The 26,047-nt window shown below is 37.5% G+C and overlaps 1 protein-coding gene across 4 annotated transcripts in view; it reads right to left on the bottom strand.

The window, feature by feature from the left end:
* The window catches only part of ALMS1 (ALMS1 centrosome and basal body associated protein), a 211,932-nt gene that overhangs the window by 57,773 nt on the left and 128,112 nt on the right, over positions 1–26,047 (bottom strand). For all 4 annotated transcript variants that reach the window (XM_059188066.1, XM_059188063.1, XM_059188065.1 and 1 more), the window contains 3 exons: positions 19,887–20,128; positions 15,745–15,870; positions 2,267–2,437 (listed from right to left, as the gene is read on the bottom strand). In XM_059188066.1, coding sequence (XP_059044049.1) covers positions 2,267–2,437; positions 15,745–15,870; positions 19,887–20,128 — 539 coding nt within the window. The remainder of the gene's footprint in view (positions 1–2,266; positions 2,438–15,744; positions 15,871–19,886; positions 20,129–26,047) is intronic.

The raw sequence follows: 26,047 nt of genomic DNA, 5'->3' as shown, positions 1-26,047 counted from the left end.
CCTAACATACCACTGTTCTTTACTGGTTTGACACAACAGTTAAAAAAAAAAAATCAATTGTCTTTTTCAAAGTAAAAAAAAGGGATGTGAATAACTCTTTTGAGTTCTTTGGTTTATTCAAAGTTTTTGTCACTTCTTGAGCCAATTTTGATATTTCATATCATCCTAGAAAGCATCTGTACCATCAAAAATTTATGTATAATATTCTTGTGACTTCAGAAACCTCCTGAAATTATATCCTTTTAAAACTGCTTTATATTTTCCACTTTTTCTGTTTTTCTTGGTCATATTTGTCAGAGATTTATCCACCTTATTGGTTTTTTTTAAAAAACAGCTCTTTTCTTTCTTATATGAGAAAACTCAGGTGTAAAATAATATGTTACTAAGTATATTAAAAAGTCACCAACAGGGACGCCTGGGTGGCTCAGTGGGTTAAAGCCTCTGCCTTCCGCTCAGGTCATGATCCTGGGGTCCTGGGATCGGAGCTCACATCAGGCTTTCTCCTCAGCAGGGAGCCTGCTTCCTTCTCTTTTTCTGCCTGCCTCTCTGCCTCCTTGTGATCTCTGTCTGTCAAATAAATAAATTAAAAAAAAAAAAGATCTTAAAAAAAAAGTCACCAATAAAGCAACTAGGATAATAGTTAACAATGTTTATGTTTTCACAATGGGTAAAAAAGAGGTTCAGCTCTTCCTAAGTATGAATATTTTTCAACAAAAAAATCAGAAAAGCAATTGAGATTACTAAAGATATAATGTATCTATCAAAGAGCTTAAGAAATAAAACATTACAGATATGATTCCCTGTGTAAAGGCTCTCTGTCTTCTCAGTAGCAACTTTTATGTTGAATTTAGAGTTTATCAATTCCAAGGATGTTTCCGAATTTTTTTTGCTTTATTGCATGTATTAATCAACAATAGAACCCAGACTGGAACACAGAGTTAACCTATGCTTTAAAAATTGCCCTGGAATCAGCAGCACCTATTTAGCTAACAGCCATGCACAGGAACTAAAAACAGTAAATGCAATAAAGCAACAGAGGCAATTATACATGTAGAATTTTCAGTGGCCACTGGAGTCCCCCCCCGCACCTTTTAAAAGATTTTATTTATTTATTTGACAGACAGAGATCACAAGTAGGCAGAGAGGCAGGGAGAGAGAGAGGAGGAAGCAGGCTCCCCGCTGAGCAGAGAGCCTGATGTGGGGCTTGATCCCAGGATCCTCGGATCATGATTGGAGCTGAAGGCAGAGGTTTTAACCCACTAAGCCACCCAGGTGCCCCTGGAGTCTCCCTTTAATAAATACAATCATGTGTCAGCTAGGGGAGTACAATGTCAGGGACGTAGAGGAAAAAAAAAACCAAGCAGGTCTCTAAAGATTAAAAAGTTTCATAAAACAGTGGGGCCTATATCTGGGGATAGGGTTGAAAGCTCAAATACCCCTAGTGACCAGACAGGTAAGGTAGATGAATGAAGCAGACTGGCTCTGAGAAGTATGGGGACTTGAAGCAAACACAAGAATGTACATCTTCTCTGCAGGGAAGACCCATGCATCAGGGGCAAGTGGTTACTGTCATGGGGGAATGCAAGCTGAGCACAACCAGATATTCTGATTTTCAAGGGAAGTACAAAATCTTATTTTCAAATGTTGGCAGCAAAATGCAAAGAAAATTAAAAATACCACGTGAACCATATACTTTCTTTCTTTTTTTTTTTTTTTTAAAGATTTTATTTATTTATCAGAGAGAGAGGGCGAGAGAGCAAGCACAGGCAGACAGAATGGCAGCAGAGGCAGAGGGAGAAGCAGGCTCCCTGAGGAGCAAGGAGCCCGATGTGGGACTCGATCCCAGGACGCTGGGATCATGACCTGAGCCGAAGGCAGCTGCTTAACCAACTGAGCCACCCAGGCGTCCCTGAACCATATACTTTCTTGCAAAATCCAATCTACGAAAATATTAGTTTGTACCATCAGATAAATTCATGAAGCAAATTTAATCAAGATTTTCTAGATTTGTTTCTAAAACATATCTGACGATATTATTTCACGTCAAAAGTTGCAGTATATTTTATTTCCCACAGTGAAAATAAATAGGTCTAAGAAACCTGTTAAGTATTTTAGAAGATTTTATAAATATTTTACCTTGTTTACAACCAATGAAATAGCTAAGAGAAAAGCTTGTGTAACACCAGAAATAAGATAAAGATTAGACAACATTCTCAATAACCAGGGGTAAAAAAGGCCACAAAATATACAAAGCCAATTCAGTTACCTGCATTATCTTTCTGAGGAGGTTTTGTCCCCGGTGGCAAGGCTGTCTTAGCCACCGCCCTCTTACTGTAGATCCCCTCTTTATGTTTAAGGTTATCAGTGACTGGTAGGTCGTCATCCCTTGTGCCTAGCACCTCCGCGGGGAAGTCTGGAGCAATGGCATCATTGGACCCTATAGAAAAGTGGGAAAGTAGTACAATTAATATAAGTTGAAGTTGAAGAAAGACAAAAAGTTTACCTCTTAAACTGCTTCTATTAAAAAGGTACGACAATAGGAGTGTTGTAATGTGACCAGAAGGTGATGTCAGTTAAATTGAAGCTGTCAGACATGTATAATAAACTGCAACAATACATAGTGGAGAAGCTAATGACAGAAAATATAGAGTATCTGCTCCGAAGAAAGGTAATTTCCAGTTCAGGAAGGCTTTCAAAGAAAAAAGATTATAGACTGTAACCTGGAAAATAAGTAGGCTTTTTGAACTATGCAGAGGAAGACAGACATTTTAGGAAGAGATGAAGCATGAACAAAGACAGAGAAACAGGAAAGCAAAAAGTATGTAAGAACAGCAGCCAGACCATAGAACACATTAAAGAAAGTGGTGGGAAATATGAAAAAATAATTGTTTGGGGCAAAATTCCACAGAGCATGGAATCCCAAGCTATAGAGCACAAATTTTATTGTACATGAAATGTAACATCATTAAAAAATTTTTAATAAAGGGAAAATATAATCAGCCATGTTTTAGAAGATTAATCTGATAATAATATAAGATACATAACACTGAAAGAAAAGTAATGTGATAAAGAAATACAAGATTGGAAAGTAATTTTACCTTCTTTTGAAACACATTTCAATATTCCTAAATCTACTGGTAAGAAAAGTTTATCCATGCCATAAAAAAGAGGTGAAGAACATTTCTGAGCACCTAAACTATGTATGGCAATAAAAGCTCAGTATCAGTCTCATTAGTACAGTGCCAGTGTATGTGAGTCATGAAGGACTTTTTTAGACAGATTGCAAGGATCCTACTAAGCCTGCTCGGTCATATGTACAGATTAAATTGGGCTTTTCGTCAGCTGCTGTGGCATCACTTTCTCTTATTTGCTCCCTATCTCTCTGGCAAACCCTTAGTATCTCTCCTTCTACCAAATCTCTCAGTGCAGGAGCTCCTCCAGGGGTCAGAACTCTTTTGACTTCCTGAGTAGACTCATCAATTACCAATGGATTGAACACTATCTATCTATATGCTGATGACCAACAAATACGTATCTCTGGCTGAGATCTTTCTTTTGAGCTTCAGATTCTAGCATTTAAGACACAGCTAGTCCTTACAGCATCTTTTGAAGAAATTAGAAAAAGGTGTCCCTTTCTTAATTAAACAAATTAAGATATTATATATTATGGTACAACATAACAACTGTACACAGGGATCATTCTCCTCACAAATACTTCCAGATACCAGAGAACACACTCCACCAGCAACCAGCACATGCATGCTCTTCACCATCACCCCACTTTGTTCTCCAAGAGAGGGGAGTATGTCAGGTTCACAGTCAGATGGGGAACAGAAAGTCCCTGAGAATAGTGGTGGATAGCAAGAAAAGCAAGTCTGTGGAGCTGAGGGGCAACTGAAAGCCCGTCTAGCCAAATGGATGTGTGAATGCCAACAAGTGTATGCGTACTTATTTTGCCTCATCCAAGCACAACTGTGGGACTTCTAAGTATAGATTTTTGTTTGGGGCAAGAAGAACTCTAGCTGGAGATCTGGAACCTTCATACTCACCTATGTATTTTTTTTTTTTAAGATTTTTTTTATTTATTTACTTGACAGAGAGCGATCACAAGTAGACAGATAGGCAGGCAGAGAGAGAGAGGAAGGGAAGCAGGCTCCCCGCCGAGCAGAGAGCCCGATGTGGGACTCGATCCCAGGACCCTGAGATCATGACCTGAGCCGAAGGCAGCGGCTTAACCCACTGAGCCACCCAGGCGCCCCCTCACCTATGTATTTTCATAAAAAACAGCATATATCTCTATGATGTTAGTAATACAACCTTTTATGTGGCACCCTTGCATATAACCTTAAATGTGTAAATCAACTCTGTTTATGGTCAAGAGCCTTCTGACTAACTGGTGTCCTCGCCTCCACACTTCTAGAGTCCTCCTCACCTTGGCTCCCCTCCTTTCCACCTATGAAGTAGTTCTCCATCTCACAGCCAGATAAATTTTGCAAATGTAAATGAAACCACAGTTGCCTACTAGAATAAAATACAAATGTTTTAGTATGGTTTACAAGACATTAAATGATCTTGGGCCTACCCATCTAACCGTATCTAGCCACCATTCTGCTCCAACCATACTGCACATTTGTCAAATACATCAAGCTCTTTCCCGTTTCAGGAGCTGTGCCCATTCTGTCACTCTCTACTCTTTGCCTACCTAACCCACCTTTATCTTACTGACCTCATCTCAAAAATTTTTTTCCTTGGAAAGGCCTTCAGGAGCTCCTAAAACTAAACTGGGTACTCTTATTATTCTCATCCAAATCTACTTTATTTTATTAACACTTACCATTTGTAATTATGTACTTATTTGGGGTCTATTTGTTTACTATCTGTAACAACATTCCACATACTCCATAAACTTGGGACCATGTTTATTTTGCCTCTGTAAATGTAGCACCTAGTGTAGCATCTGCCAGGAACACAGTAAGAGCTTTAATACTTTTGGGTTGAAGAAACAATGAACATGAACTGAAAGCTTTTGTCACCTTAAGAAAAACAAAACAACCAAACTTTGGTTTTATATGCTTTGGAATAAATATACACAGGGAATGCAACGTATGTAGTTTCCTATCTGGTTTTTCCCCCACACTCAATTCAAGATAAATTTTACATGGAATCTAGAGTTTAAAGTCAGCATATAAAATGAAAAACCATACAGCACTGAAATTACCCCACTAAGGTTCCTTTTTTTTTTTTTTTTAAAGATTTTATTTATTTGACAGAGAGAGAGAAATCACAAGTAGGCAGAGAGGCAGGCAGAGAAAGGAGGAAGAAGGCTCCCCGCGGAGCAGAGAGCCCAACACGGGGCTCGATCCCAGGACCCTGGGATCATGCCCTGAGCTGAAGGCAGAGGCTTTAACCCACTGAGCCACCCAGGTGCCCCCCCACGAAGGTTCCTTAAGAAGGTACCATGTTGAAACTGACATCCTATTGGCTTAACAACTCCACCAGAGAGTACTTTCTCCCTTTGGCTCGCAGCGAATCACTGCGCCTGTTTCTGAGCACCTGATGAAGAACGTGGCTTATGTTTAGAAGCCATGTTATAACAAAAAGACACTTTAGTTCTAGAATCATTCTCAGGGAATCAAGATAAGCTGTTTAAACTATTATAAAAGGAAAATGAGGACAGTAAAGTTTGAGAAGAGAGGTTTCCCACCACCCATTTCAAATCCATCACAGTATGTTCACAGAGTATACAGATTACACACAACTCTTGTACCTTTCTAAAGATTTTATTTTTAAGTAATCTCTACACCCAACCTGGGGCTTGAACCCACAACCCAGAAATCAAGAGTTGCACGGTCCACTGACCATGCCACTGAGGGCATCCCAACTCTTGCCCTTTTAGCATATGTCTGTGCTGAAAGACATGCGCTTTCTCTTTTTTGTTAAATATATGTATTTGAACATGCTTAAGTTAAACACATGTATGACAAAATGCCAATGTATGCTAAATTTGTCATAGCTAAAAAGATTTCATTATAATCTATTCATTTGAGTTTATGCTATCTTAAAGTTTGTTTCCTGCTTTTTTTTGGGGGGGGGGAGATTTTATTTATTTATTTATTTAAAGATTTTATTTATTTATTTGACACACAGAGAGAAATCACCAGTAGGCAGAGAGGCAGGCAGAGAAAGAGGGGGAAGCAGGCTCCCTGCTGAGCAGAGAGCCTGATGCAGGACTTGATCCCAGGACCCCAAGATCATGACCTGAGCTGAAGACAGAGGCTTAATCCACTGAGCCACCCAGGCGCCCTTTATTTATTTGTCAGAGAGAGCAAGCAAGCTAGTACACAATCAGGGGGAGTGGCTAGTGGAGAAAGAAGCAGGTGCCCCACTGAGCCTGATGTGGGACTCAATCCCAGGACCCTGGGATCATAACCTGAGCTGAAGGCAGACAGTCAACCACCTGAGCCACCCAGGCGTCCCTTCTGTTCTTGTTCTGTTATTTTGCAAATTTTATACACTCAACAGTAATCTGGAAAATAGATATCCAGTTTAAAAATTCTATTAGAGGGGCATCTGCGTGGCTCAGTTGGTTGGGCAACTGCCTTCGGCTTGGTCATGATCCCAGAGTCCCAGAACGGAGTCCTGGGTCCCCGTCTTCTGTCGGGCTCCCTGCTCAGCGGGGAGTCTGGTTCTCCCTCTGACTCTCCCTTCTCTTGTGCTCTTTCTCATTGTCTTTCAAACAAATAAAATCTTAAAAAAAATTCAATTAGTGTTTTTCCAGTAGTATTTTTTTTAGCATTTTTTTATTGAGGTAAAATATACATAAATTTTGCCACTGTAACCATTTTTAAGTGTATAGTTCAGTGGTTTTAAGTACATTTACACTGATGTGCAACGATCATATCATGCATCTCCAGAATTCACACATTTTCACAAACCAAAACTGTAACTATTAAATGGTAATTCCCTTTTCCTCCTCCCCTCAACCCTTGATAACCACTGTCCTACTTTGTCTCTATGAATTTGACTACTCTAGGTACCTCATGTAAGTAAAATCTTAGAATATTTGTCCCTTTGTGATTAGCTTATTCACTTAGCACAGTATCTTCAGTGTTCATCAACAATGTAGCATGTGCCAAATTTCACCCTTTTTAAAGCTGAATAATATCCCACTGCATATATGTATCACATTTTATGTATTTATTCATCAGCTGATAGACATTTGAGTTGTATCCACATTTTGGCTATTGTGAATAATGTTGCTATGAACATGAGCACACAAACATTTATTCAAATCCCTGCGTTCAATTCTTTTGGGTATATGTTAGCTCATATAGTAATTCCATGTTAAACATTTTTAATGTTTTGTTTGTTTGTTTGTTTGTTTGTTTTTGAGAGAGAGAGCATGTGCACAGTGGGGGAAAGAGGAGAGAGGAGAGAGAGAACCTTAAGCAGGCTCCATGCCCAGCAGGGAGCCTGTTGCCGGGCTCGATCTCATGACCCCGAGATCATGACCTGGGCCAAAATCAAGAGTCCGACACTTAACCGACTGAGCTACCCAGGTACTTCTCTATGTTTGACTTTTTCAGGTACCACAATACTCTCTGTAGTGGCTACATCCTTTTAAATTCCCACCAGCAATACACATGGGTTGCAATTTCTCCCCCTGACCAAGCCTTGTTATTTTCTGTTTGATATCAGCCCTCCTACTGGATATGGAATGGTATCTCACTGTGGTTTCGACTTGCCTTTCCTCTATGACTAATAATGTACAGCATCTTTTTAATGGCTTTTTTTGCCATTTGTGTATCTGTATTGGAAAAACATTTATTCGGATCCTGTGCCCATTTTAAAATAAGACTGTTGGCTGTTGTTGAGTTATTAAGAGTTCTTCATATATAATGAATATTAATCCCCTATCAGATACATGATTGCATTTTGCTCTAATTCTGTGAATTACCTTTTTACCCTGTTGATAGATTTTTGATACACAAAAGTTTTAACTTCTCATAAATTCCAATTTCTTTCTTTTGTTGCCTGTGCTTCTGATAATGTATTAGTTTTATAAGAACTTCTTATTCTTTTATTTTTATTTTTTTTTAAGATTTTTTTTATTTATTTGCCAGAGATAGAGAGAGAGTACACACAAGCAGGTAGAGAGGCAGGCAGAGGCAGCGAGAGAAGCAGGCTCCCCGCCGAGCAAGGAGCCCGATGTGGGAATCGATCCCAGGACCTTGGAATCATGACCTGAGCCGAAGGCAGCGGCTTAACCAACTGAGCCACCCAGGCGTCCCAGAACTTCTTATTTTTTTAAAGATTTTATTTATTTATTTGACAGAGAACACAAGTAGGCAGAGAGGCAGCCGGGGGGCGGGGGGAAGCAGGCTCCCCACTGAACAGAGAGCCCCATGTGGGGCTCGATCCCAGGACCCTGGGATCATGACCTGAGCCCAAGGCAGAGGCTCTAACCAACCCACTAAGCCACCCAGGCGCCCCATAAGAACTTCTTTAATCTATCTGATCACCAAATCATTAATAAAATAAGACTTCTTTGGTCTTTTCTATCAAACACAAAGGATATAATTAAACTGTGTTTTGTTCTCATGTTTTTCATTCCAAAATTAACTTTTGACATTTTTTGTTCGTCTTGTAACTAAAATTTCTATTTAGGTGAGTGTTATGTTAACCTGGCTTCAAAGTTCACCACTGCTTCATTACTCTTTCTGGAGCTCTTCATTTAGAGCCACCTCTTCAGGTGGATGAGTCTTCAAATTAATTTTTTAAGAAAGTATGAAGGCTTCCTACAAAGAGACTCATTTTAGACCTAAAAACACCAGCTAAATTAAAGTGAGGGGGTGGAGAAACCCCTAATAGGCAAATGGATGTCAAAAAAAAAGTTGGAGCAACAATACTTATATTGGACATACTAGACTTTTTTGTTCTTATACTGTTTTTATCCTGCTTTGGTATCAAGGTAGTACTGGATTCATGGAATGATTTTGAATGTGTTCCCTCTCCTCTATTATTTTAAGATTTTGATAAGATTGTCATTATTATTTTTTCTTAATGTTTGATAGAATTCACCAATGAAACCATGGGGTCTTGGGCTTTTCTGTGCTGGGAGAGTTTTGACTCCTAATGTAACTCTCATGCTTATTATTGGTCTAAGATTTCCTACTTTTGGGATTCAAGATTCACGATGCAATCTTGGTAATTCGTGCATTATTAGAAGTTATCTGGTTGTATATTTCTAAGTTATCTGATTTGTTAGTATATAATTATTTAAAATAATCTGTTTTCACACTGTATTTCTGTGGTTATCTATTGTTTTCTCTTCCATTTCTCATTCTGGTTTTCGGGACTTTTCTTCCCCCCCCCCCCCACCTTAGTTGATGTAGTTAAAGCATTGCCCATTTTGTTATTCATTTACATATTTTTGAAAATCTGGTCATAACTTTCAACATTATGTGATTGTTTATTCTGGTCTCTATTTTAATTATCTCTGATTTTTCTTTGTTGTTTCCTCCCTCTACTAAATTGCAGCTACATTTATTCTTTTTCTAGTTCCTTGGGGTGTGATGTTAATCTTTTCCCCTTAACGTCACAAGCATTTATGACATAAATTTCACTCTAACATCTGCTTTTGCTGCATCCCATTGGTTTTGGAATGTTGTGTTTTCTTTTTCTTTTGTCTTGAGACATATTTTGATTTGCATTTCATTTCTTATTTGGCCCAATGCTATAGAGTCAAATTGGGTGTTAATATTTATTAACATTGGTTAATAAATAATTGGCCAAATAGGGTGTTAATATTTATTAATATTGGCCCACTGCTATGGTGCATAGGGTGTTAATACTTACATATTCAATATTTCATATTTATATTGTAGATTTCCAGCTTTGTTTTATTGTTGATATTTAGTTTTATAACATCATGGCTGGAAAATACACTTGGTATATTTCAGTCATCTTAAATCTGTAATATTTGTTATATTTCTTTTCAAGTGATTTAACCAGGGAATTTTTCTATGTGTATTTAAAGAAAATGTGTATTCTGTTTTTCTTGGGTGGAATATGTTATATAGATATTTTAGAACCATGTATTCTGAAGTATGCTTCAAGTAAAAAAGTGTTCTTGATGAAAAAAAATAACTTTAACGGAGGTTACTCATTTAAAATAAAGCATATCAGAGGGGAGATGGGTTGGGGGTGTTCAGTGAAGTAAGTGAAGGGGATTAAGATGATGAGCACTAAATAATGATGTACAGAATTGTTGAATTACTATGTTTTACTCCTGAAACTAATATAACACTGTGTGTTAACTACACTGGAATTAAAATTTAAAACCCAATAAAAAAAAAAGTATGAAGGCAGAGTATGCTTTGAGTTCCTATGTATTTGTGAAAATCTCTCTGTTGCCATATTGCTTGAAAACTACGCACTTGGGTCTATAAATCCTTCAATTATAACAATTTCCGCACTAAATACATATTTTGCTTCATTTATTTCTCACATTTACAATCTGGATCTGGATATCTGTTTTTTTCCCCAGATGTGGTAAGTTTTCAGCTATTTCTTTGAATTAATTTTCTGCTCCCTTTTTCTTCTGAGAGCCCTATAATATGAGTGTCATGCTTATTAGCATCATCAAGTTCCCCTAACCTCCTATTATCACTGTTTTTTCTATCTTCTGTTCAGCTTGATTGCTTTCTATTACTCTGTGTTCCACTGCTCACTGATCCATTCTTCTGTGTTCTCTAGTCTATTTTTTTTTCTCTCTCTAGTGTATTTTTAATTTGTTATTGAGTTCATCAATGATTCTTTTTTTTTAACATTTTCTCCTTGTTGAGAATCTCACTGAGATATGGCTCTCTTTTCTCAAGTTCAGTGACTATCTTTATTAACATTACTTTATATTTTCTATCAGGCATATTGCTTATCTTCATTTTGTTTAGCTCTCTTGCTGTGATTTTTGTCCTTTTCTTTCATTTGGGACATATTCCTCTATCTCCCTTTTTCTAATTGTTTCTCTGTGTTAGAAAAGTCAGCTGCGGGGGGCCTGGGTGGCTCAGTTCATTGAGAGTTTGCTTTCAGCTCAGGTCGTGATCCCAGGGGCCTGGGATTGAGCCCTGCAATCAGGCTCCCTACTCAGTGGGGAGCCTGCTTCTCCCTCTTCCACTTCCCCTGCTTGTATTCCCTCTCTCGCTGTCTCTCTGTCAAATAAATAAATAAATAAATAAAATCTTAAAAAAAAGAAAGAAAGAAAGAAAGGTCAGCTATATCTCCTGGTCTTGATAGTGGCCTTATGAAGAAGAGGTCCTGTAGTGCCATGCAGTGCAATGTCCCCTGTTCGCCAGAACCTGGTGCTTCAGGGGTAACTCCTCCAAGTATTGCATGGTCCTACTACTGGGATTTAGCCATGTTTGCCTTCAGTCCAGTCAGCTGCAATCGGTCTCTTTGCTTGTAGTGGGCAGGTTTAGACTCTATGCTGTTATGGGCCAGTCTGGGGCTGCCTTGTGATTGAGTTGGGTATGACCAGATGTCTGCTGGAGCTGCAGTTGCACTGAACTGCAGGATGCTCTCCTTGTGTTGTTCCCTGAGAGGCTTTTGTTGGTGGGCAGGGCATGTATTCAGACCAGATGTCTGCTCCCAGCCCAAAGGTGAACTGGTATTTATCTTCATCTCTACTCAGGGAGGGAATCACCTTGGAGTGGTTCTGGTCACTACTGGGGCTACTTGCACAATACCATGCTTCTGGTGCTACTTTCGATGGACTCTTGCCAAGGGTGGGTCAGATGGAACAAATTCTCAGGAGAATGTGGGGGCAGGACACATTGTTAGCAATGCTAGGTATGTGTTGGTACGCTTGTGGGAGAAGACCTGGCACCTTTGGGAGAACTCCCACTGAGAGCAGTTTGGATGTGGCAGATCCGTGGGAGCACAACATGGGAGTGAGGGATCCTATTAACAAAGCTAGGTGGAGAGTGTTCATGCTTCTTCAGCAAATATGCGGGATTGTGGATGGGGAAGAAAAATGGCACTGGCTCTTTCGTTCTTGGAGAAATCTAAAGATCCTTGCTCCTACTGCATACCTGAGATTGGTAAATAGATCTTCTGATGTACTCTCGGCATTTTTCCAAACTACTGCTTCTATACTGTATCTCAGAAGGGCTGTTGTGCTGTTCCTTTAAAAGCAGGGACTCAATTTCCTATTGCCCTCTGGCTATCCCAAAGCAGAGCCAGTTTATTTTTGAAGTTCCTGGTGTTAAGCCCCAGTGATTGTGAAAACTCTAAAATGGTATTCATACCATTGCTGGGTCATAGGATAGTTCTATTTTTCACTTTTTGATGAACCCCATACAGTCTTCCAGAGTGGCTGCACCAGTTGGCATTCCCATCAAAAGTGCACAAGGGTTCCTCTTTCTCTACATCCTCATGAATACCTGTTGTTTCCTGCTGTTGATTTTAGCTATTCTGACAGGTGTGAGGTGATCTCTCATTGTAGTTTTTGTTTGTTTGTTTGTTTTTTTAAAGATTTTATTTATTTATCAGAGAGAGAGAGGGAGAGAGAGCGAGCACAGGCAGACAGAAAGGCAGACAGAGGCAGAGGGAGAAGCAGGCTCCCTGCCGAGCAAGGAGCCCGATGTGGGACTCGATCCCAGGATGCTGGGATCATGACCCGAGCCGAAGGCAGCTGCTTAACCAACTGAGCCACCCAGGTGTCCCTCATTGTAGTTTTGATTTGCATTTATCTGATGATCAGTGATGTTAAGCATCTTTTGATGTGTCTGTTGGTCATCTGCATATCCTCTTTGGAAAAATGTCTATTTGTGTCTTTTACCCATTTTTAGTTGGATTACTCATTTTTGGGGGTTGAGTTTTATAAGTTCTTTACATACTTTGGATACTAATTCTTTATCAGATATGTCATCTACAAATATCTTTTTCCATTCCATAGTTTGCCTTTTAGTTTTGGTGATTGTTTCCTTCCCTGGGCAGAAGCTTTGTATTTTGACATAGTCCCAATAGTTTATTTTTTATTTTGTTTCCCTTGCCTCACAAGACATATCTAGAAAGAAGATGGTATAGCTAATGTCAAAAAAATTACTTTACTGCCTATATTCCGTTCTAGGATTTTTATGGTTTCATGTTTCACATTTAGGTCTTTAATCTATTTTGAATTCATTTTTGTATATGGTTTAAGAAAGTGTTCCAGTTTCATTCTTTCACATGTTACTGTCCAGTTTTACCAATACCATTTACTGAAGAGACTGTCTTTCTCCCATTGGATATTCTTTCCTGCTTTGTTGAAGTTTAACTGACAATGTAATTGAGGCTTCATTTCTGGGTTTTCTATTCTGTTCCATTGATCTATGTGGTTATTTACGTGCCAGTACCATACTGTTTCGACTACTCTAGCTTTGTAATATAACTTGAAGTCTGGAATTGTGATGTCTCCAGCTTTGTTTTTCTTTTTCAAGGTTGCTTTTTGGCTATCTGGAGTCTTTTTTGGTTCCACACAGATTTTAGAATTGCTTGTGTTAGCTCTGTGAAAAATGCTACTGGCATTTTGTTAGGGATTGCACTAAATGTGTAATTTGCTTTGGGTAGTATAGACATTTTAATAGTATTTGTTCTTCCAGTCCATGAGCATGGAATGTCTTTCCATTTCTTTGCATCATCTTCAATTTCAGAGTATAAGTCTTTCAACTCTTTGGTTTGGTTGATTGCTAGGTATCTTACTATTTTTGGTGCAACTGTAAATGAGACTGATTCCTTATTTTCTCTTTCTTTTACTTCATTACTGCTGTATAGAAATGCAACAGATTTCTGTATGTTGATTTTGTATTCTGTGACTCTACTGAATTTATCAGTTCTAGCAGTTTTTTGGATTTCTGTATATAGTATCATGTCATATGCAAACACTGAAAGTTTGACTCCTTCCTTGCTCATTTGAATGTTTTTTATTTCTTTTAGTCATCTGATTGCTGTGGCTAGGACTTCCAGTACTACACTGAATTAAAGTGGAGAGAGTGGACATCCCTGGTCATGTTCCTGCCCCAGAAGAAAAGCTCAGTTTTCCCCCACTTAGGATGGTATCAGCTGTGGGTTTTTCACACATGGTCTTTAGTACGTTGAGGTATGCTCCCTCTAAACCTACTCTGTTGAGGGTTTTTATTGCGAATGGGTGTTGTACTTTATCAAATGCTTTCTCTGCATCTATTGAAAATGATCATATGGTTATTATCTTTTATTAATGTGATGTATTGCATTCGTGTAAATACTGAACCATCCTTGCAACCCAGGAATAAAACCCCATTAAGTGTATTTTTAAAATCATAGCCTTGGGGCACCTGTGTGGCTCAGTCGTTAAACCTCTACCTTCAGCTCAGGTCATGATCCCAGGGTCCTGGGATGAAGTTCCGCACTGGGTTCCCTGATGAGCAGGAAGCCTGTTTCTCCCTCTCCAGCTTCCCCTGCCTGTGTTCCCTTCTCTGCCAAATAAATAAATAAAATCATAGCCTTGCATGCCATGAAATTTCTTCTAGTTCCTGGTTATAGGCTTAATAATTAATCTTATCATTTGGTAATATCAGCATTTTGATGGTTCTTTTTTTCAGTAGCTTCACAGTGGGGAATTAGAAGCAGTTGTACCAGGCACTTTAACTTAGTTACAACTAGGTACTTGCTTGGTCCTCTTAAAGTTAACAACAAAAAAGTCTGCCTAAGACTAGGGAAAATTTCTCATTTGTGTGCTATTTCTACACATATCAAGATATCTATTGATAAATCATGAAAAAAAATTGTATCTAAACTGAAACAAGTCATCTCCTGTGGACCACCCTAAATGTTATGGCATCAACCAAAACCCCACACCACACCAACTCAGTATTCTTATCTTAAAATCCCCACAAAAACTATTTACTGAATTCCTGCATGGGGTGCTATTCATTTTCTAAATCTGCAGTTACCCTGTGATGATCTCACAGGGGGTGCTATGGGATATTTTAAGATTCCACGGAAACAACAGTGATAACTGGTACCTAGTACAGTACACAAGCTACTGGCCCAAAGGAGTTCAAAGTTTCAGTATCAGATAGTACCATATTCCTTTCAATGCTGTTGTATCTCTGCAAAGCTGGATTTTTGACAGTTTCTGTAGTAAAAGCAGCAAATAACTATGATTGTGTAAAATTTCATCTCAAGGTTTGAGAAGCTATACAGTGTTCTAACAGCTGCACATACTGCATTGGTAAGTAACTAGTTATTTAAGAACAAAGTAAAGTATTTTCTTTCAAAACACAAAACTAAAAGGAAATGCCTAATATTTTTGTTTAAATTGTTAGATCAAAACAGTAAGTATTTATGTCTTAATAACTTACAGCACTTAAAAAAAAACACTTCTTATGTTCATATGTATTCTACATGATGATAAGAAAAAAAAATCACCAAAAGGGCACTGTGAACATAAAAAACTTGGAAACCTTCATCTGAAATAAAGTCCACTAACCTAAACAAACAATTATCCATATAATTTTCATTAAATATTTATTAAATGTTTATATATACATAACACATCTCACCAAATAACACATTTCTTTGAACTAGAGACTGAGGCATAAAAAGCTCCATATTTCACACTAAAGGATTATGTCACTGAGCTTTCATATGTCATTCTAGAATTAACCAGCCAATCCACAAGTAAAATTTCAAAAAATAAAATTCTGAATAATTTATGCATAATACCTGAGTGTGAGCTCTCAATGGTGGTATCTGATCTGGAATCCAGAGATGGAGGAATTTGTTTCAATTGTGGAACATAGTACATCCTCGTACTACCAGGAGGCTTATATGGCAACAGTGAAGGCTGGGCTAAAGAGAGAAAGATCAGAAAAATTAATAAGAAAAGATTTATTAATTCACTGAATAATACTGAGTGCCTTTCATGTGCCAAGCAGTGTACAAGATTCTTGGGAAAGATCAGGGTGCCTAGCTGGCTCAGTCGGAAGAGCATGTAACTCTTGATCTCAGGTTTGTGAGTCTAAGCTCCACATGGGAGTGTAGAGATTATTTAAATAAATAAACTTAAAAAAAAAGTCTTAGCATATATCAGTGAACTAAAACAGAAAAATATCTCTGCTTTCAAGAAGAGCTAGCATTCTAGAGGAAGGAGGTATATGTAACAAAGTAATAATTTGATTATAATAGAGGAGATTTATATATATATATTATATATATATATGGTTTTGTCTCTGTGAAGTCAAGGGAAACAAAAAAGTGTAGAGAGGAGGGGAAATTTTAAACAGAAAAAATAGGCTATTGCCTCCACTTCTATTTGGTCATTACTGTAGTCACTGTAGGAATATTGATTTATTAATTTTCTTTCTCTACCAGTGTATATAATGTTTGATAATGATGGTTATATTCACCAGTTAGGTGAAAGGCTACAAAAAAAATAAGTAATAACAAGTGGGTAGAATTACAATGGACCGAGAGCAAGAATGGCTGTCATGCAGAGCTGGAGAATTCTGAGACAGAGAAGTGGCTTTTCAAAACTCCTGACAACTTTGTTTGGATGCAATAGTTTTAAGGTTACTTTGGCCTGGCTGCTTATGGGGAAAGAAGTGACTACACAGCAAATAATGGTTATTCTTAAGAAAGAAAAAAAAAGATTAGAGAAGGATAAAGAAGAAAATTCAACTATAAAATTTATTTCTTCAAAAACTTGGAAAATAGAAACAAAAATATACATATATTATTCTGAATTTGGTAATTTATGTATTGAGCACAGTCATGTGTTTAACATACTATTCTTTGTAAGTTAAAATGTTTTCATACAAAAAAAATCCCACAAGGGATGCCTGGGTGGCTCAGTCAATTAAGCTGCTGCCTTCAGCTCAGATCATGATCCCAGGATCCGGGAATCAAGTCCGGCATTGGGCTCCTTCCTCGGCAGGGAGCCTGCTTCTCTCTCCGCTTCTACCTGCCACTTTGACGGCTTGTGTGCTCTCTCTCTGACAAATAAATAAATAAAATCTTAAAAAAAAAAAAAAAACCCATAAAATTTTACTTTTAAATACACAGTATTAAAAACACTATTTTATCAGTAGGCCAAATGACATTCATCCTTTATAGGAATCCTTTCTCCTAGATCCTGTATGCCAAGATGAAAACATAAATTATGGCCTCTATATAAATAGATGCATTTGATGTAGGGGTTTAAAACATATTTTCATTTCTCCTCTTATGCTTCTGGCATCACCATAAGAACAATATAACCCAGGACAGACATTGTTCCACTAGCTGGGGTTTCAGAACAAGGCTTAGCGTACAGACCTAAGCCATTTCTGTAGCCTGAAGCCAAACTCTGATTCACAAAACCCATGAGTGGAAAAAGCAAATGTTTATTGTTACAAAGCCCATATTTGGGAGGTTGTTTCACAGTATCATTGTGGCATTAGGTAACTGATATACAAGTTTGTTCTTGGTGATATTTATTAAACTGTAGATTTGGGGGTATTTTTTTTCACCATAAAAATGTGTAAGAATTATAACCATCTTAACATACAAGTGTACTTGTTTAAATTAAATTCAGTCAAAGTTATATGGTGAATCAAGAAATTTTCTTTATATATTTAGGCATACCCCATCTTTATCTACAGACCTTTTTGCATAAGGAGGAAAACTTAAATATTTTGAGAAGACTTTGTGCAAACTATTAAACTTAAGTTAGTAATTTAACTCTCATTTGAAGGAAGAATGGGAACTTAATTATTAATTTTCCTGCTATTGGTCTGAAAAAGAAAATAAAATGCTCTATTTTGAATGTTATATAGTATAAATACCACGTACTACCACTCTCACAGCACATGAACACTCTAAATGTAGACCTTAGGGTTGAGGTCACCAGCTGTTCATCAAAATCTACTTCTTTATCCTCAAAATCATAGCTAAACCATTTCCTAGCTAGAAGAAAGTGATCTGAGCCACTTCCAGGCCTAGGACATGGGGTTCTCCATGCTTTTTTGGGTCCCTTCTAGTTGACTGTGATGGTGAATACAAGGAAATTATGGATTCTGTGTTTTAAAGACAGCAGGGCCACAGTCAACCTGGGTTCCTCGTCATTGATTTATAAGCAACAGACTGGTATTGTGCTTGTACTATTACATATTTTCATCTATTTATTACAGTATGTTAACATTTAATATAATACAAAATGGCAATACTTCATCTGCTGGCCTGAAATCAGACATCCATAGGTTTTTTTTTTTTAATTTTTTATAAACATATTTTTATCCCCAGGGGTACAGGTCTGTGAATCGCCAGGTTTACACACTTCATAGCACTCACCAAAGCACATACCCTCCCCAATGTCCATAACCCCACCTCCCTTCTCCTAACCCCCCTCTCCCCAGCTACCCTCAGTTTGTTTTGTGAGATTAAGAGTCACTTATGGTTTGTCTCCCTTCCAATCCCATCTTGTTTCATTGATTCTTCTCCTACCCACTTAAGCCCCCATGTTGCATCACCACTTCCTCATATCAGGGAGATCATATGATAGTTGTCTTTCTCTGCTTGACTTATTTCGCTAAGCATGATACGTTCTAGTTCCATCCATGTTGTCACAAATGGCAAAATTTCATTTCTTTTGATGGCTGCATAGTATTCCATTGTGTATATATGCCACATCTTCTTGATCCATAGTTTTTAAATTTTTATGAACTAATTCATTAAGTATCATGAGATAAAAATAAATAAACCACAAGCAGCCTGAGTCCCACATAAGTTATCTCCACTAGAAATTAAGGCAAAAACATGCCACATTCCTTTCACAGCCATGTAAATAAAAGATGGATAAAATCATGTAGAATCCTAATGTTTAAAACTAAAATTAGGTTTTCTTTCCAGGAGTCCACAAACTGAGGGTTTTTTTTTTAATTTAATTTTATTTTTTCAGTGTTCCAAGATTGATTGTTTATGCACCTCACCAAGTGCTCCCTGGAATATGTGCCCTCTTTAATACCCACCACCAAGCTCACCCAAGCCCTCAAAATCCTCAGTTTGTTTCTCAGAGTCCACAGTCTCTCATGCTTCATCTCCCCTCCAATTTACCCAAATTCACTTTTCCTTTCCTTCTCCTAATGTCCTCCTGAGGGTTTTAAAGAGGAGGGGGGTGGTGGGATGGGTTAGCCTGGTGGTGGGTGTTAAGGAGGGCATGTACGGCATGGAGCACTGAGTTTTATACACACACAATGAATCATGGAACACTACATCAAAAACTAATGAGCCAAGATATCCTTCAACAGACAAATAGATAAAGAAGATATGGTCCATATACACAATGGAATATTATGCCTCCATCAAAAGGATGAGTACCCAACTTTTGTATCAACATGGATGGGACTGGAAGAGATTATGCTGAGTGAAATAAGCAGAGAGAGTCAAGTATCATATGGTCTCACTTACTTGTTGAGCATAAGGAATAACACAGAGGACACTGGGAGAAGAAGGGAGTTGGGGGAAATCAGAGGGGGGGACAAAGCATGAGAGACTGTGGACTCTGAGAAACAAACTGAGGGTTTTGGAAGGGAGGAGGGTAGGGGTTGGGTGAGCCTGGTGGTGGGTATTAAGGAGGGCATGTACTGCATGGAGCACTGGGTATTGGTGCATAAACAATGAATCTTGGAACACTGAAATAATAAAAGTTTAAACAAAGACTAATAATGTATTGTATGGTGACTAATATAACATAATAAAAATAAATTAAAAATATAAATAAATAAATAACATTGGATTTTTTTTTACTTCAAAGACCCCCTCACAAATTTCTGAGATCATTTCATATAGAAGTTGGTAATATGACCTAAAATGTAATCACATTCTCTTACCATCTGTGCCATGAGGATGAGTAATCTGTTGGCCTGAAGATGATGAAGCAAATTTGACAGGAACTTTGCCCACCTTTGGGGTACTGGGCTCTGGAATTTCAAGTCCACGATCATCACCATTAATAAAAATCTCAGATGAGAACATGGTTTTTCCTGGACTTTCTGTTGTTATCTGAGTGACTGCATCAGATGACAATTTTCCAGGAAAAGCAGAAAATGGGGTCTTAATCTCCTCTGATGGTCTGAACAAAAAGGAGAAAAGACACAGAAGGTAATATCTGTGGCTTACCGAATACTGTAATCTCTTTCCAAAGGCAGATTCAAGGAACATTATGTGGAGATACATCAATCTCAAATGGCTAAGTATTTCAGCAGTACCCTTTGCTATCTTAAATACTTACAATGAAATCATGCATGAGTTTACTTTATTCATTTAAAAATCTATTTTAAATTTCAACTTAGAATGCTACTGTACAATTTAGGAAATGGTACTTTCCAGTTGAAGTAAAAATATAATCATTTTTTAAAAATTACTAGACATCGGGACGCCTGGGTGGCTCAGTTGGTTAAGCAGCTGCCTTCGGCTCGGGTCATAATCCCAGCGTCCTGGGATCGAGTCCCACATCGGGCTCCTTGCTCAGCAGGAAGCCTGCTTCTCCCTCTGCCTCTGCCTGCCATTCTGTCTGCCTGTGCTCGCTCTCTTCCCCTCTCTCTCTCTGATAAATAAAAAAATAAAAAAAAATTACTAGACATCTACAATAAATTAAGGGACTGTGCTAAATGCATAGAGTGTACAAAAATAGAGACTTGCCTCAAGAAGCTTATTGTCAGTGGGGGAACCAGAGGTATTTAAGATTGTAATTATGTACTAATATTTTAGAGAATTAATACTAAAACAGAATAGAGTAAATAAATGATTTTTAAAATAAGAGAATACAAATCTTCTTTACAGAAGAATTTCCAAAAAATATATGCAGATACCTCCTCATCCAAGGAGGTGAAGATTAATCTTTCCCTTCTTCCTTGAGTATGGGCTGGACTTATTAACTGGATTCCAAAGAACAGAGTAATAAAAAGTGATAAATAGTAACTTTACAGTAGAGAAACCTAACAAACACCATATTATTCAAGTCATCACCAGTGTTGTGTGGATGTCACATACTCTCTGCTGGGATGTGAAAACATGGGTACCCTTTTATGGTATTTTTTTCATAACCCATAATTCCATCTAATCATGCAAAAAACAATCTAAACTCAGATTGACCAATATTCCTCAAAACTGTCAAAATCATGAAAAATAAGGAAATGAGGAACTGCCATTGACAAGAGGAGACGAAAGATGTACAATAGCTAACCAAAGGGAATGTGATATGCACTGGGTCCTGGAACCAAAAAAAAAAGTTATTGATGGAAAAAATGTGAAACATAAATAAAATCTGGAGTGTAGTTAATAGTAATGTACAAAGTTGGCTTCTTAATTCTGACAAATGTACATTATAGTAATGTAAGATTACTATACATAATAATAATAATATTATTATTATTATATAATAATTAATAATATAACTAATAATATTATATCTATAATATATTATAGATATATATTATACTCTATTATGTTTGTATCTTTTCTGTGGTCTAAAATTGCTCAAAAATAACAAGTTATTGAGGTACCTGACTGGCTCAGTCATTTAAGTGTCTGACTCTTGATTTCAGCTCAGGTCATGATCTCAGAGTCATGGGATTGAGCCCTGCACTCAGCGGAGAGTCTGCTTAGGAGTCTCTCTCTTTTTCCCTCTTCCCTCTACCCCTTCCCCTGCTCACACAGATACTCACTCTCTCTCTCAAATTAATATTTTTTGAAAATAAGAAATTGAAAGTTATTCTTTTAAAAATAGAGTAATATTGTATTATTTTGAAGTAATAGTTATATCACAAAAGAGAAGAACTTTTGGGGCACCTGGGTAGCTCAGTGGGTTAAGCCTCTGCCTTCAGCTCAGGTCATGGTCTCAAGGTCCTGGGATCAAGCCCCACATGCTTTCCCCCTCTCTCTGCCTGCCTCCGTGCTTACCTGTGATCTCTCTGTCAAACAAATAAATAAAATATTAAGGAAAAAAAAAAAAAAGAGAAGGCCTTCTGAATTTCTACCTTCTGCCTTCACTAATTGAAAAGGACAATTAGGAGAAAAGAAAATAATAGGCTAATCTCCTTTATGGGTATAAAATCAAGAATCCTAAACCAAATCCAAACAAAATCATAAACAAAATCCAAAACTAAATGGATGTACGTGAATTCCTACCAAGATAGTTTACTCCTGGAATGCAAGGTGAGTTAACACTCAAGAATCAATCAATATGATTCACCACATCAATAAAATAAATGAGAAAATGCATATGACCATATAAATATAGTCAAATATAAATACAAATATATTGATATATCTATATAGATATATATATTGATATATACAAATATATCAATACAAATATATTGATAAAACTCATTAATTATTCAGATAAAAACTCATAGCAAAGGGAAACCACAAAAAACTTTAGAGCAACCATCCTATTTATACTGAAATGAAGAAAATGTTCACTGTGAGATTAGGAACAAAATAAGGATGCCAATTCTTACCATTTCTGTTCAACTTTAGTAAAGGTCTTAAATGGCATTAGCAGGAAGTCAGGAAAAAGAAATGAGAGACAGAAGGATAACAAAGGAAGAAATAATATTGTCATTGTTCATATTTGACATAATTAGGTACACAGAAAGTCCAAAACAATCTAAACATAACTCATTAGAATATAAGTAAGTTTTTAGGAAAGTTGACAGGAGATAAAATTTTTTAAAAATCTACTACTTTTCAGAAAAATAATCTGAGGGTTTTGAAGGGGTGGAGCCAGGTGGTGGGTATTATGAAGGGCATGTATTGCATGGAGCACTGGGTATGGTGCAAAAACAATGAATTCTGTTAAGCTGAAAAGAAATTAAAAAAAAAATCTACTACTTTTTTTGTATCAGAAAAATTATGGAAGCATCAGGAAACAGTATTATCTAATAAGCTAGAGAGGGGCATTTTGGAGATTATGGGCAGGGACAGAGTATAGGCAGACATACTCCACTGGGAAAGAGAAATCACTCCTGGGCTGGCATGATGAGGTGAAATCTAGCAGAATGCCAGCCAATTTTCCCCACAGGACACTTTTTTAGTATCAGGATGGTATGGGAGAACGGAAAGCTAAATCAGAAAAGTGGAGTGAAATCTCCTTCATAGTCATGGCACCAATAACAAACCAAGTCCCACTAGACAGAGGGGCCTGTAACAAACATCAGGTCTCCTCCTCAAGACATCTGCCAGATTCTGAACCTCAATAAGGCAGGAAGCTAAATAATTACAGCCTGAGGGAGAGAACTTTCAAACCTTAGGACATATTCCAGACTGACAATAAAAACCCAGAAGTGCCACCCCCAACAAGGGGGCTGATCCAGGAAAAGTAAAATCATCTCAATGTTTGAGTTCTTATGAGACAAATGTCTATTAAGAAAGTGTAACTACAGGGGCACCTGGGTGGCTCAGTGGGTTAGGGCCTCTGCCTTCCGCTCAGGTCATGATCCCAGGGTCCTGGGATTGAGCCCGGCATCAGGCTGTTTGCTCAGCAGGGAGCCTGCTTCCTCCCTCTGTCTCTGCCTGCCTCTCTGCCTACTTGTGATCTCGGTCTGTCAAATAAATGAATAAATAAATCTTGGAAAAAAAAGAAAAGAAAGTGTAACTACAACAAATATATAGCTGGACTCCCCTTACATTTGCCATATTCTGAAGTTGCAAGAGCTGAACTCAAAACACCTGAGAGACTAAACTGAACATCTTGCTGTATTTACTTACTGAAGAGTTAAAGATCTGTCAGGCTTAAAGAAAAAATCCAGGGAGGCCACAGATCAGGAAAAATCAAAAGTATAATGAGTTGGGATGCCTGGGTGGCTCAGTCGTTAAGCCTCTGCCTTCAGCTCAGGTCATGATCCCAGGGTCCTGGGACTGAGCCCCCCATCGGGCTCACTGCTCAGCAGGAGCCTGCTTCTCCCTCACCCTCTGCCTGTTGCTCCCCCTACTTGTACTCTCGCTTTCTCTCTCTTTCTGTCAAATAAAAAAATAAATCTTAAAAAAAAAAAAAAGTTTAATGAGTCATTGCACTGCACCCCAGTGCTGACCCAGGAAAATTCCTGACATGACTAAAGTGATCAGCCACTGTATATGATCAGAGGAATAGGCAAATCCTCTGGCTGGAAAGTAACAGCATCCTCAGTCCCTATGATTTTTCAAATCCACAACATTTATTACATAATCAAAAATTACAAAATTTATCAAGCAGAAAAAAGTGACTAAAAACTAAGAGAAAAACAAAAACTTTTATAGAGGATTCAAGATATTGGAATTAGTGCAGAAAGAAGGACTTTAAAATGACTGTGAATATATTAAAAGATCAAATTATGGGGAATAATAGATAAAAATATAGGGCTTCTCATAAAAATTAGAATCTACCTTTTAGAATCAAATACAGAAAAAATTAAAAAAATAACAGAACACGTCCCCAGCAGACCTCAAGAAATACTAAACTTTCTAGGCTCAAATAAAACAATCCAACATGGTACAGAACTACAGGAAAGAATGAAGGTACTTACATCTGTGTGTGTGTGTGTGTGTGTGTGTGTGTGTGTAACATACACAAGTACCTATTCATATACACTCATACAGATGCACCTTTTTATATATACTTGTATGTTCTATATTTCACATGAAAGAAAATAAGCAACAATGTCTTGTGGTGATTTATAAAAATGTAGAAAATAAACACATGAACAAAAGCAGGAGGAGGCAAATGGAGCTAAACTGTTATAAGCATATTTAATTATTCGGGGCACTGGGTGGCTCAGTCTGTTGAGCAGCCAACTCTTGATTTCAGCTCAGGTATGATCTCAGGGCTGCAAGAATGAGCCCTGCATGGGTTCTGTACTGGACGAGGAGCCTGCTTAAGATTCTGTCTCTCTGTCTCCCTCTCCCTCTGCCCTTCCCCACTCCCACCCAGACACTCTTTCTCTTAAAAAAAAAAAAAAAAAGACTCTTAAAAAAATTTTCATTTATTTATTTATTTATCTATTTATTTATTTGAGAGAGAGAGAAAGAAAGAGAAAGAGAAGCAGACTCCCTACTGAGCTCTGGAACCTTGATGTGAGGCTCAATCCCAGGACCTTGATATCATGACCTGAGCTGAGGGTAAATGCTTAAATGACTGAGCCACCCACGCACTCCTAAAGAGTCCTCATTGTTCATGAAGTAGAAAGAATACTAATTTAAAATGAATTGTAAAGTATTATCGTTAGAATAATCACTAAAAGAGTAATAGAAAAAAGTACAATAAAAAATGCAACAGGGGCACCTCTTCCCCACTTGTGTACTCTCTCATTATCTGTCTTTCTCTCAAATAAATAAATAAATAGATCTTTTAAAAAATCCAACAAAGGAGAGAACATGAAATAAAAATAATTGAAATAATAAAGGACACGGAAAACAAACAAATGAACAGCAAAACGGCAAACCTTAACACAATCATTTCAATGACTATATTGAATATAAATGACCTAAATATCCCAATTAAAATACAAATATTGACAAGATAAAAATAAATAAAACCAAACTATATGCTATTCACGAGATACAATTTAGCATAAGGTGACAGATATACTGAAAGTAAAAGGATAGAAAAAGATATACTAAGGAAATCCTAATAAAAAATAAGCATTCTTTCTTTTTCTCCTCCTCCTGCCTTATTTTCCCCATCCTTTTATCTTTTCTTTCCTGAATGAAAAGTGGAGTGCTCCTTCATAGTCATGGCACCAATAACAAACCAAGTCCCACTAGACAGAGTGGAGAGAATAAATTAGGCACCTATATGGGGTAAGGCAATAAGTACCCAGAGTAAGGTAACAGAGCCTCTTTAGTGTAAGGAGTAAAAGAGTAAAACAAAACAACAACAACAACAACAAAACCAAGTAAAAGAGCAGCCTAATACAAGGTATCATAATCTAATAAGGGCAAGGAGATAATCTGGAGGCGTGGCCTGATATAAAATATCAGAGCCTAATAAGGATGGGAAAGGTTTCCATGG

Source organism: Mustela lutreola, chromosome 9, assembly GCF_030435805.1.
Source record: "Mustela lutreola isolate mMusLut2 chromosome 9, mMusLut2.pri, whole genome shotgun sequence".
In the NCBI taxonomy this organism is placed as follows: domain Eukaryota; kingdom Metazoa; phylum Chordata; class Mammalia; order Carnivora; family Mustelidae; genus Mustela; species Mustela lutreola.
This window is presented reverse-complemented; position numbering and strand designations above follow the sequence as displayed.